The sequence below is a fragment of the Ranitomeya imitator genome, chromosome 1 (assembly GCF_032444005.1).
Source record: "Ranitomeya imitator isolate aRanImi1 chromosome 1, aRanImi1.pri, whole genome shotgun sequence".
NCBI lineage: Eukaryota > Metazoa > Chordata > Amphibia > Anura > Dendrobatidae > Ranitomeya > Ranitomeya imitator.
Genome location: NC_091282.1, coordinates 272569468 through 272581775, shown reverse-complemented (window position 1 = coordinate 272581775; position 12308 = coordinate 272569468). Strand labels below are relative to the sequence as shown.

The following is a 12308-nucleotide window of genomic DNA, read 5'->3' as shown; positions in this document are numbered from 1 at the left end:
ATTCGCAGCGTTTTTACATCTGCTCCAATAGAAAAGTGCAGATGTAAATCCGCAGCAGAATCCGCACTAGAAAACGTGATAAATCCACAGGTTATATACAGATGATCAGGTTTTTAAATACATCAGATAGGGATTGCATACATTAGTTAGGACTGCTCTGATAAGGGTATACCGTGAAGATTGGTAGAGCAGCTTAGTATACATTTTTTGCAAAAAACGTATCAACCAAATACCCTGTTTTTTACATCTTTTACTAGCACTTGCGGATTACTGCAACATTTTTTCAAACTGAGTGTTTTTGGTTTTACTATTCTCTTTTGTGTCTTCTTTGTGTAACATTGTGCCTGATTTTCGTTGTGATCTCACTCACCTGTAAAGGGGTAGCTAAATCATACTGAAGTTATAGCTCACCGTGTAAGTTGTGTGACAGCAACAAATACCATTAGTTTGGTTACATTTTTAAAACAATGAGGAAGTCTGGTGGAAGAGGTCGTGGCCGGGGGCGTTCATTGTCAGCTGGTAATGAGGGTAGTGGTAGTGGTGGAGCATCAGCTGGTCGTGGGAAAAAAAATATTGCACCTAAGTCTGGAGCTGTGGAGCCAGGTTCGTCGTCTGGCTACACAAGGCCTCGAACGCTCCCTTTTCTGGGAGTAGGAAAACCGCTTTTAAAGCCGGAGCAGCAAGAGCAAGTTTTGGCTTATCTTGCTGACTCAGCCTCTAGCTCTTTTGCCTCCTCTCGTGAAACTGGTAAATGTCAAAGCAGCGCGTCATTAGTGGATGTTCACGGTCAGGGACAAGTCGCTTCCTTGTCCTCTTCAGCAAAAACAACAACAGAGAAGAATGCAGCAGGCGACACAACGGGTTACTCCATGGAGCTCTTTACACATACCGTCACTGGCTTAGAAAGTGAAGCAGTTAACAGTCCATGCCCATTACAAGTTGAATCTGACATGGAGTGCACTGATGCACAGCCACAGCCAGACTACTATGCTGGTCCTTTGACTCAGACCACAACATTGCCCTCGCAGGGTAATGATCAAGAATCAGACCCTGATGAGACTATGTTGCCCCATTACGAACGCTATACCACCGACCGACACGGTGACACAGACGAAGTTGCACACGAGCTACAAGAAGAGGTAATAGATGACCCAGTTCTTGACCCCGATTGGCAGCCATTGGGGGAACAGGGTGCAGGCGGCAGCAGTTCTGAAGCGGAGGAGGAGGGGCCGCAGCAGGCATCAACATCGCAACAGGTTCCATCTGCCGGGCCCGTATCTTGCCCAAAACGTGTGGCAAAGCCAAAACCTGTTGGAGGACAGCGTGGCCATCCGGTTAAAGCTCAGTCTGCAATGCCTGAAAAGGTATCCGATGCTAGAAAGAGTGCAGTCTGGCATTTTTTTAAACAACATCCAATTGATCAGCGCAAAGTCATCTGTCAAAAATGTTCAACTACCTTAAGCAGAGGACAGAATCTGAAAAGTCTCAATACAAGTTGCATGCATAGACATTTAACCACCATGCATTTGCAAGCCTGGACTAACTACCAAACGTCCCTTAAGGTTGTAGCACCCTCGGCCAATGAAGCTAGTCAGCAACGCAACATCCCTTCCGGCAGTGTAGGGCCACCATTTTCCGCACCACCTGCAGTATCTGTGCAGGTTTCTTTGCCAGGCCAAAGCAGTCAGGGTCAGGGAATCACCAGTTTCGTAGTAGGAAACACTGCATCTAGGGCACCGGCGGCAACAATACCATCTCCCACCGTCTCTCAGTCTGCCATGTCCACCGGCACCCCCGCTATTTCCACGATCTCCAGCTCTCCAGTCCAGCTCACCCTACATGAGACTATGGTTAGAAAAGGGAAGTACTTAGCCTCGCATCCGCGTACACAGGGTTTGAACGCCCACATAGCTAGACTAATCTCGTTAGAGATGATGCCCTACCGGTTAGTTGAAAGCGAAGCTTTCAAAGCCCTGATGGACTACGCTGTACCACGCTACGAGCTACCCAGTCGACACTTTTTTTCCAGAAAAGCCATCCCAGCCCTCCACCAGCGTGTTAAAGAGCAGGGTCCACAGGGGACAGCAAGTTTGGGACAGTTCTGCCTAGCCCACGGTCTAGGAAACAGTTGGCTGTAGCCGTTCGCACCCCCTCCTCCTCCTCTTCGTCCTCCTGCAGAAGCGAGAGCTCGTCCACAGACCGCAGTCGCACAACCACTCCATCCGCAGCTGCCACTGTTGCACACCAGGTCTCCCATTATGGGGCAGCTACTGGCAAACGTCAGCAGGCTGTATTGGCTATGAAGTGTTTGGGCGACAACAGACACACCGCGGAAGTTCTGTCCGAGTTCTTGCAGAAAGAAACGCAGTCGTGGCTGGGCACTGTAGATCTTGAGGCAGGCAAGGTAGTGAGTGATAACGGAAGGAATTTCATGGCTGCCATCTCCCTTTCCCAACTGAAACACATTCCTTGCCTGGCTCACACCTTAAACCTGGTGGTGCAGTGCTTCCTGAAAAGTTATCCGGGGTTATCCGACCTGCTCCTCAAAGTGTGTGGACTTTGCTCACATATCCGCCGTTCGCCCGTACACTCCAGCCGTATGCAGACCTATCAGCGTTCTTTGAACCTTCCCCAGCATCGCCTAATCATAAACGTTGCAACAAGGTGGAACTCAACACTGCACATGCTTCAGAGACTGTGCGAACAGAGGCGGGCTGTTATGTTTTTGTGGGAGGATACACATACACAGGCAGGCAGTAGGATGGCAGACATGGAGTTGTCAGGTGTGCAGTGGTCGAAGATTCAAGACATGTGTCAAGTCCTTCAGTGTTTTGAGGAATGCACACGGCTGGTTAGTGCAGACAACGCCATAATAAGCATGAGCATCCCCCTAATGCGTCTGCTGATGCAAAGTTTGACGCACATAAAGGATCAGGCATCTGCAGCTGAGGAAGAGGAAAGCCTTGATGACAGTCAGCCATTGTCTGGCCAGGGCAGTGTACAGGACGAGTTAGCGGGCGAAGAGGAGGAGGAGGACGAGGAGGATGATGGGGATGATTATATTTTTAATGAGGAAGCTTTTCCGGGGCCACTGGAAATTGGTGGCGCGGCAAGGCCGGGTTCTGGTTTTTGGAGGGACACAAGTGACGTGGATTTGCCTGAAACTGCCCCTCAACCAAGCACAACCGCAGATTTGAGAACTGGAACTTTGGCCCACATGGCGGATTATGCCTTACGTATCCTCAAAAGGGACACACGCATAACTAAAATGATGAACGATGACGATTACTGGTTGGCCTGCCTCCTTGATCCTCGCTATAAAGGCAAATTGCAAAATATAATGCCACATGAGAACTTGGAACTAATATTAGCAACCAAACAATCAACTCTTGTTGACCGTTTGCTTCTGGCATTCCCTGCACACAGCGCCCGTGATCGTTCTCACACGAGCTGCAGGGGCCAGCAGACCAGAGGAGTTAGAGGGGCAGAAATCAGAAGTGGCGTTGGCCAGAGGGGTTTTCTGACCAGGTTGTGGAGTGATTTTGCTATGACCGCAGACAGGACAGGTACTGCAGCATCAATTCAAAGTGACAGGAGACAACATTTGTCCAGTATGGTTACAAACTATTTTTCATCCCTTATCGACGTTCTCCCTCAACCGTCATTCCCATTTGATTACTGGGCATCCAAATTAGACACCTGGCCAGAATTGGCAGAATATGCATTGCAGGAGCTTGCTTGCCCGGCAGCTAGTGTCCTATCAGAAAGAGTATTCAGTGCTGCAGGTTCAATACTAACAGAAAAAAGGACTCGTCTGGCTACCCAAAATGTAGATGATCTAACCTTCATTAAAATGAACCACAACTGGATTTCGAAATCTTTTGCCCCACCTTGCCCGGCTGACACCTAGCTTTCCTATGAAAAGGTCTTGCCTGTGGACTATTCTGAATGCCTTTTCCAATCTCGTAATTTTCTGCACCTGATTGTCCAGCATACGACATGTTTACACCTCACTAAATGGCCAAACTCCCCACACGGGGCCGTGGTATCGACACTTGGCGACAGCACCCGTGAGAGTGCTGTTTGTCTGAAGAGGTGGGTGTGCCCGCTTTTGGTCGACGGCACTGCCACTGGGTCCCTCCTAGTACAATAAAGTGTCTCTGGCGGTGATGGTGCGCACCCAACGTCAGACACACCGTTGTAATATGAGGGGCCCTGGGCCTGTACCGCCGGCCACAAGACAGTTCCCCCCCCCCCAGCTCAAACAGTGCTCTACCACTTGCAAAATTATCTCACAGCTCCACCAATGTTTAGTCTATGCGCTGACATCCTTCAATGCCTGCCACTGACAATACCATTGTATTGACATTTTTGTTATGTTAGGCCTTCGAAGCCTATCTGCGGTCACTCCTTCCACTATGCCTCCACTGACCACACCACTGCTGCCTGTGTACCCCTGGAACCAATTTAAAATTGCCTACAGCCAGCCCAATTTTTTTATTTTAGGCCTTCGATGCCTGTCTGCGGTCCATTCTTTCTACTACTACTACACTGACCAGGCCACTGCTGCCTGTGTACCCCTGGAACCAATTTAAAATTGCCTACAGCCATGTGTTATTATTTTAGGCCTTCGATGCCTGTCTGCGGTAACTCCTTCCACTAGGCCTCCACTGACCACACCACTGCTGCCCGTGTACCCCTGGAACCAATTTAAAATTGCCTACAGCCAGCCCAATTTTTTTATTTTAGGCCTTCGATGCCTGTCTGCGGTCCGTTCTTTCTACTACTACTACACTGACCAGGCCACTGCTGCCCGTGTACCCCTGGAACCAATTTAAAATTGCCTACAGCCATGTGTTATTATTTTAGGCCTTCGATGCCTGTCTGCGGTCACTCCTTCCACTAGGCCTCCACTGACCACACCACTGCTGCCCGTGTACCCCTGGAACCAATTTAAAATTGCCTACAGCCAGCCCAATTTTTTTATTTTAGGCCTTCGATGCCTGTCTGCGGTCCGTTCTTTCTACTACTACTACACTGACCAGGCCACTGCTGCCCGTGTACCCCTGGAACCAATTTAAAATTGCCTACAGCCATGTGTTATTATTTTAGGCCTTCGATGCCTGTCTGCGGTCACTCCTTCCACTAGGCCTCCACTGACCACACCACTGCTGCCCGTGTACCCCTAGAACCTATTTATAATTGCATAGAGCATCCTTTTTTTAATAGTAGGTGTACAAAGTCTGTCTGCGGTTCACTATTGAAATTGTCCTCCACTGCCCAGAGCACTGCAGCTTGTGTACCCCTGTAACTTTTTTCTGCTGCAGTGAGCCACATTTTTGGTTTGAGTCCTACTACCTGTGTCTGTCTGCGCCACTCAATTCAGCTGTGTTCCTTAGAAAAAAGCTGAGCGTCAATAGTCTTGTTTTCAGCCTCTAGGAATTTTAAAATTGCATTGGGTGTACAACTTTGGTAGGGCCTACTAACGGTGTCTGCCTCCCCAAGGTGTTCCCCAGGTTTCCTCTCCATTGCTTCAATCTTCATGCTCTCGTTTAGTAGTTGTTGGAAACTACGCTGCATTAGGCCTACAAATTGGGTATGGGGTGTAGAGAGATGGTGTGTTCCACTCCAAGGTGTTCTCCAGGTTGCCTTTCCTGAGCTTCAATCTTCATGCTCTCGTTTAGTAGTTGTTGGAAACTACGCTGCATTAGGCCTACAAATTGGGTATGGGGTGTAGAGAGATGGTGTGTTCCACTCCAAGGTGTTCTCCAGGTTGCCTTTCCTGAGCTTCAATCTTCATGCTCTCGTTTAGTAGTTGTTGGAAACTACGCTGCATTAGGCCTACAAATTGGGTATGGGGTGTAGAGAGATGGTGTGTTCCACTCCAAGGTGTTCTCCAGGTTGCCTTTCCTGAGCTTCAATCTTCATGCTCTCGTTTAGTAGTTGTTGGAAACTACGCTGCATTAGGCCTACAAATTGGGTATGGGGTGTAGAGAGATGGTGTGTTCCACTCCAAGGTGTTCTCCAGGTTGCCTTTCCTGAGCTTCAATCTTCATGCTCTCGTTTAGTAGTTGTTGGAAACTACGCTGCATTAGGCCTACACATTGGGTATGGGGTGTAGAGAGATGGTGTGTTCCACTCCAAGGTGTTCTCCAGGTTGCCTTTCCTGAGCTTCAATCTTCATGCTCTCGTTTAGTAGTTGTTGGAAACTACGCTGCATTAGGCCTACAAATTGGGTATGGGGTGTAGAGAGATGGTGTGTTCCACTCCAAGGTGTTCTCCAGGTTGCCTTTCCTGAGCTTCAATCTTCATGCTCTCGTTTAGTAGTTGTTGGAAACTACGCTGCATTAGGCCTACAAATTGGGTATGGGGTGTAGAGAGATGGTGTGTTCCACTCCAAGGTGTTCCCAAGGTTTCCTCTCCATTGCTTCGATCTTCATGCTCTCGTTTAGTAGTTGTTGGAAACTACGCTGCATTAGGCCTACAAATTGGGTATGGGGTGTAGAGAGATGGTGTGTTCCACTCCAAGGTGTTCCCCAGGTTTCCTCTCCATTGCTTCAATCTTCATGCTCTCGTTTAGTAGTTGTTGGAAACTACGCTGCATTAGGCCTACAAATTGGGTATGGGGTGTAGAGAGATGGTGTGTTCCACTCCAAGGTGTTCTCCAGGTTGCCTTTCCTGAGCTTCAATCTTCATGCTCTCGTTTAGTAGTTGTTGGAAACTACGCTGCATTAGGCCTACAAATTGGGTATGGGGTGTAGAGAGATGGTGTGTTCCACTCCAAGGTGTTCTCCAGGTTGCCTTTCCTGAGCTTCAATCTTCATGCTCTCGTTTAGTAGTTGTTGGAAACTACGCTGCATTAGGCCTACAAATTGGGTATGGGGTGTAGAGAGATGGTGTGTTCCACTCCAAGGTGTTCTCCAGGTTGCCTTTCCTGAGCTTCAATCTTCATGCTCTCGTTTAGTAGTTGTTGGAAACTACGCTGCATTAGGCCTACAAATTGGGTATGGGGTGTAGAGAGATGGTGTGTTCCACTCCAAGGTGTTCTCCGGGTTGCCTTTCCTGAGCTTCAATCTTCATGCTCTCGTTTAGTAGTTGTTGGAAACTACGCTGCATTAGGCCTACAAATTGGGTATGGGGTGTAGAGAGATGGTGTGTTCCACTCCAAGGTGTTCCCAAGGTTTCCTCTCCATTGCTTCGATCTTCATGCTCTCGTTTAGTAGTTGTTGGAAACTACGCTGCATTAGGCCTACAAATTGGGTATGGGGTGTAGAGAGATGGTGTGTTCCACTCCAAGGTGTTCCCCAGGTTTCATCGCCATTGGTTCGATCTTCATGCTCTCGTTTAGTAGTTGTTGGAAACTACGCTGCATTAGGCCTACAAATTGGGTATGGGGTGTAGAGAGATGGTGTGTTCCACTCCAAGGTGTTCCCCAGGTTGTCTCTCCATTGCTTCGATCTTCATGCTCTCGTTTAGTAGTTGTTGGAAACTACGCTGCATTAGGCCTACAAATTGGGTATGGGGTGTAGAGAGATGGTGTGTTCCACTCCAAGGTGTTCTCCAGGTTGCCTTTCCTGAGCTTCAATCTTCATGCTCTCGTTTAGTAGTTGTTGGAAACTACGCTGCATTAGGCCTACAAATTGGGTATGGGGTGTAGAGAGATGGTGTGTTCCACTCCAAGGTGTTCCCAAGGTTTCCTCTCCATTGCTTCGATCTTCATGCTCTCGTTTAGTAGTTGTTGGAAACTACGCTGCATTAGGCCTACAAATTGGGTATGGGGTGTAGAGAGATGGTGTGTTCCACTCCAAGGTGTTCCCCAGGTTTCCTCTCCATTGCTTCAATCTTCATGCTCTCGTTTAGTAGTTGTTGGAAACTACGCTGCATTAGGCCTACAAATTGGGTATGGGGTGTAGAGAGATGGTGTGTTCCACTCCAAGGTGTTCTCCAGGTTGCCTTTCCTGAGCTTCAATCTTCATGCTCTCGTTTAGTAGTTGTTGGAAACTACGCTGCATTAGGCCTACAAATTGGGTATGGGGTGTAGAGAGATGGTGTGTTCCACTCCAAGGTGTTCTCCAGGTTGCCTTTCCTGAGCTTCAATCTTCATGCTCTCGTTTAGTAGTTGTTGGAAACTACGCTGCATTAGGCCTACAAATTGGGTATGGGGTGTAGAGAGATGGTGTGTTCCACTCCAAGGTGTTCTCCAGGTTGCCTTTCCTGAGCTTCAATCTTCATGCTCTCGTTTAGTAGTTGTTGGAAACTACGCTGCATTAGGCCTACAAATTGGGTATGGGGTGTAGAGAGATGGTGTGTTCCACTCCAAGGTGTTCTCCGGGTTGCCTTTCCTGAGCTTCAATCTTCATGCTCTCGTTTAGTAGTTGTTGGAAACTACGCTGCATTAGGCCTACAAATTGGGTATGGGGTGTAGAGAGATGGTGTGTTCCACTCCAAGGTGTTCCCAAGGTTTCCTCTCCATTGCTTCGATCTTCATGCTCTCGTTTAGTAGTTGTTGGAAACTACGCTGCATTAGGCCTACAAATTGGGTATGGGGTGTAGAGAGATGGTGTGTTCCACTCCAAGGTGTTCCCCAGGTTTCATCGCCATTGGTTCGATCTTCATGCTCTCGTTTAGTAGTTGTTGGAAACTACGCTGCATTAGGCCTACAAATTGGGTATGGGGTGTAGAGAGATGGTGTGTTCCACTCCAAGGTGTTCCCCAGGTTGTCTCTCCATTGCTTCGATCTTCATGCTCTCGTTTAGTAGTTGTTGGAAACTACGCTGCATTAGGCCTACAAATTGGGTATGGGGTGTAGAGAGATGGTGTGTTCCACTCCAAGGTGTTCTCCAGGTTGCCTTTCCTGAGCTTCGATCTTCATGCTCTCGTTTAGTAGTTGTTGGAAACTACGCTGCATTAGGCCTACAAATTGGGTATGGGGTGTAGAGAGATGGTGTGTTCCACTCCAAGGTGTTCCCAAGGTTTCCTCTCCATTGCTTCGATCTTCATGCTCTCTTTTAGTAGTTGTAGAAAACTACACTGCATTAGGCCTACAAATTGGGTATGGGGTGTAGAGAGATCGTGTGTTCCACTCCAAGGTGTTCCCCAGGTTTCGTCCACATTGCTTCGGTCTTCCGACTCTCGTTTAGTAGTTGTAGAAAACTACACTGCATTAGGCCTACAAATTGGGTATGGGGTGTAGAGAGACGGTGTGTTACACTCCAAGGTGTTCCCCAGGTTTCGTCCACATTGCTTCGATCTTCCGACTCTCGTTTAGTAGTTGTTGAAAACTACACTGCATTAGGCCTACAAATTGGGTATGGGGTGTAGAGAGATGGTGTGTTCCACTCCAAGGTGTTCTCCAGGTTGCCTTTCCTGAACTTCTATCTTCAGGCTCTCATTAAATTGTAGTTAAATGGAACAACTGCATTTGGCGTACTAGTTGGTTTGGGGCCTACTATCGGTGTCTGCCACTCCTTGCTGTTCTCCTGGTTTCCTGTCCTGAAATTCCATTTTCAGGCTCTTGTTAAGTAGTTGTTAATGTTAGACTGCATTTGGCCTACTAGTTGGGTTGGGGCCTACTATCGGTGTCTGCCACTCCTTGCTGTTCTCCTCAACTGAACAAAGCTGGGCCGCCTGTTTACTACGGTTGCCAATTTTGAACTGCATGTCGACTACTTACTGATTTGGGCCTACTCTCTGTGTCAGCCTCTCATTCCAGTTGTCCTCCACTGCAATGCCCCCTGGTTAGTCCTGTGTTACCAATTTTGAACTGCATTTAGCCCACTTTATTTTTTGGGCCTACATCTGTGTTTCCTCCTCATCCTGCCCATTGCCCAGCCAGTGATAGATGAGTCTGCTGGTACATTGACCCATAACGCAAAATTCCCCGTGCACGCTACACAGCAAGATTGTGACCCTGCTGAAAGTCAGGTTCCTCTTCCCGCATACCATACCACCTTACACGGGGACAAAGAGGAAGGTGCAGATGAAAGTGCAGGTTCCTTCATCAGGTGGGGGGAGGAATACTAGTTGGCGACGTCACTGGCACAGGGCCTCTCATAGTACGCAAAAGTGTTGCTGCCGGTGGGAGGCGCCCCCGCCGTGCAAACACACCGCTGTACTTTGAGGGGCCCTGTGCCAGTGCCAATGCCAACGAGTGGGCCCCCCCTGCTTGCTCAGGATCACAGCACTTGCAAAGTTTAAATACTTACCTCTCCCTGCTCCACTGCCGTGACGTGGTCCAGATTTACTGGGCCCACTAATTACTTGAACCAGCCCTACCCCCCACAACTTTAGCCAAATGACCCCCAATTTCAAATGCCTTCCAATTATTATAAGGTAAATTACGATTGACAAGCTTCTTTAACAAGAATGGATGTTTTTGCCATTAAAATGGGCAGTGTAGGTGTTTTCCTGGCCTCCACTCACTGCCGACTATGCTCCCCCATTGACTTGCATTGGGTTTCGTGTTTCGGGCGATACCCGACTTTTCGCGATAATCGGCCGATTCCACTCGACTCGACTTCTAAGATAGTCGGGTTTCGCGAAACACGGCTCGACTCTAAAAAGGTCAAGGTCGCTCAACCCTAGTAATGGCTACTGAGTCCCCCACCAGTCTTCTAGTATAAGCAATATGACATGATGGCAGCAGCCAATAATCGGTGCATAATCGGCTCAGCCCTTCAGCGGCCACTGATCAGCTTTAGATGCTACACGACATAATATATGCCATGAAACCAGCCGGAGTTAAAGTAGAAAGTGCGACAGAAGGTGAATACAGATTTTTCTAAAGTCTTTGCCTCCGGAATTTTTAGCATCTTCCAGCTGCCATGACCCGCAAGGAATGTACCCCAAACAGACACTGGAGCACATCTCTGTCGTAATTTATGGCACCCTTGTGGCATAAATTATCATGAATTTTTTGCCCATTCACACTCCAGCCTCACTCTTCCAGCTTGACCATGCCCACTTTTCACAAAAATGGCAAAGCTCGACTCAGATTGATGTAAAAGCGCCAAAAGTTGCAACATTTTTGCACTGTTAAAGCTCAAAATTCTGGCAAAAATTGTTTAATGAACATGTGCCTAAATGTGTTCACATTAGATCAAATTTGGAGCATAAAGCAGCACGGTGGCTCAGTGGTTAGCACTGCAGCCTTGCAGCGCTGGAGTCCTGGGTTCAAGCCCCACTAAGGACAACATCTGCAAAGAGTTTGTATGTTCTCTCCGTGTTTGCGTGGGTTTCCTCCAGGCACTCCGGTTTCCTCCCACATTCCAAAGACATACTGACAGGGAATTTAGATTGTGAGCCCCAATGGGGACAGCAATGATAATGTGTGTAAAGCGCTGCGGAATATGTTAGCACTATATAAAAATAAAGATTGTTATTATAAAGCCAAATAAAATAAATAAATATGCAGGACTGCCATTTTTACCAGGAGACGTTGCAAACGCTAGTAACTATGCGTTACAAATTATCCCGTGAAAACGGGTTATTTTCAATACCAATGTGAGCATAAATGTCATAGTTTACATTTCTTGTAATCTACATTTGGGTAAGTTCATTGTCCGTCAGTGAATTCATGTAAACGGTATTTTCCGCTATTTTGGTCAGCTTGCCATTTTTATATCTTTTGTTATAGGAGGGATTAATGGGTCAAAAGCCAAGTGATGTAGAGCATTTGTTGAAGCAATCTCAGAAGGAGCTGCTGTGGCTGCAGAGACAGCTGTCATTCATCTCCAATGGAGGTCCACCATGCATCCTCTCCCCAAACAAGGTATGACTTGATTTCTGATATATGCCATATTACAATGAGAGTCCGGTGTGAGCATGGGTTAATGCAAATCTGGAATACAATAATCATATTACTAGTGGTGACCTATGTAAAAATAGCACACATATCTGCTGAATTTGATTTTTAAGACCTATTAAAATATGCAGCTTAAGGTGCACAATTTATTACAGCCATATATCAGGGATGCTAACAGTGGTCTCAGGAGGAATAAGGACTTTGATCTACGGCAGGAATAAATTACAGTGATTGCTTATATTCTTGGTTATTAACATCCGTCTAAGAGATCTACTATACTTAACTTACTGTGAGCTCTAAATTATCAGAAATTAATTACTAGACCGAAAGTACAACGTCACTCCATGTCTGAGGATATCACATCACTGCAGTACTGATTCCACTTCTCTTCATTACCTAAATATATGTATACTACTGGTAATAGGTATATGGAAGATCTGGAAAGGAACCTATAGTAGGCAAGACAGCAACACAAAAGATTATTGTTAGTGGAAATGCAACACCC

At 47.3% G+C, this 12308-nt stretch overlaps 1 protein-coding gene across 1 annotated transcript in view; it reads left to right on the top strand.

Moving 5' to 3' along the window:
• LOC138662605 (uncharacterized) overlaps positions 1-12024 on the top strand; it is a 195953-nt gene extending 183929 nt beyond the window's left edge. The window contains exons 5-6 of the mRNA XM_069748465.1: positions 11636-11770; positions 11935-12024. Coding sequence (XP_069604566.1) covers positions 11636-11770; positions 11935-12024 — 225 coding nt within the window. The remainder of the gene's footprint in view (positions 1-11635; positions 11771-11934) is intronic.
• The last annotated feature ends 284 nt before the right edge of the window (positions 12025-12308 follow it).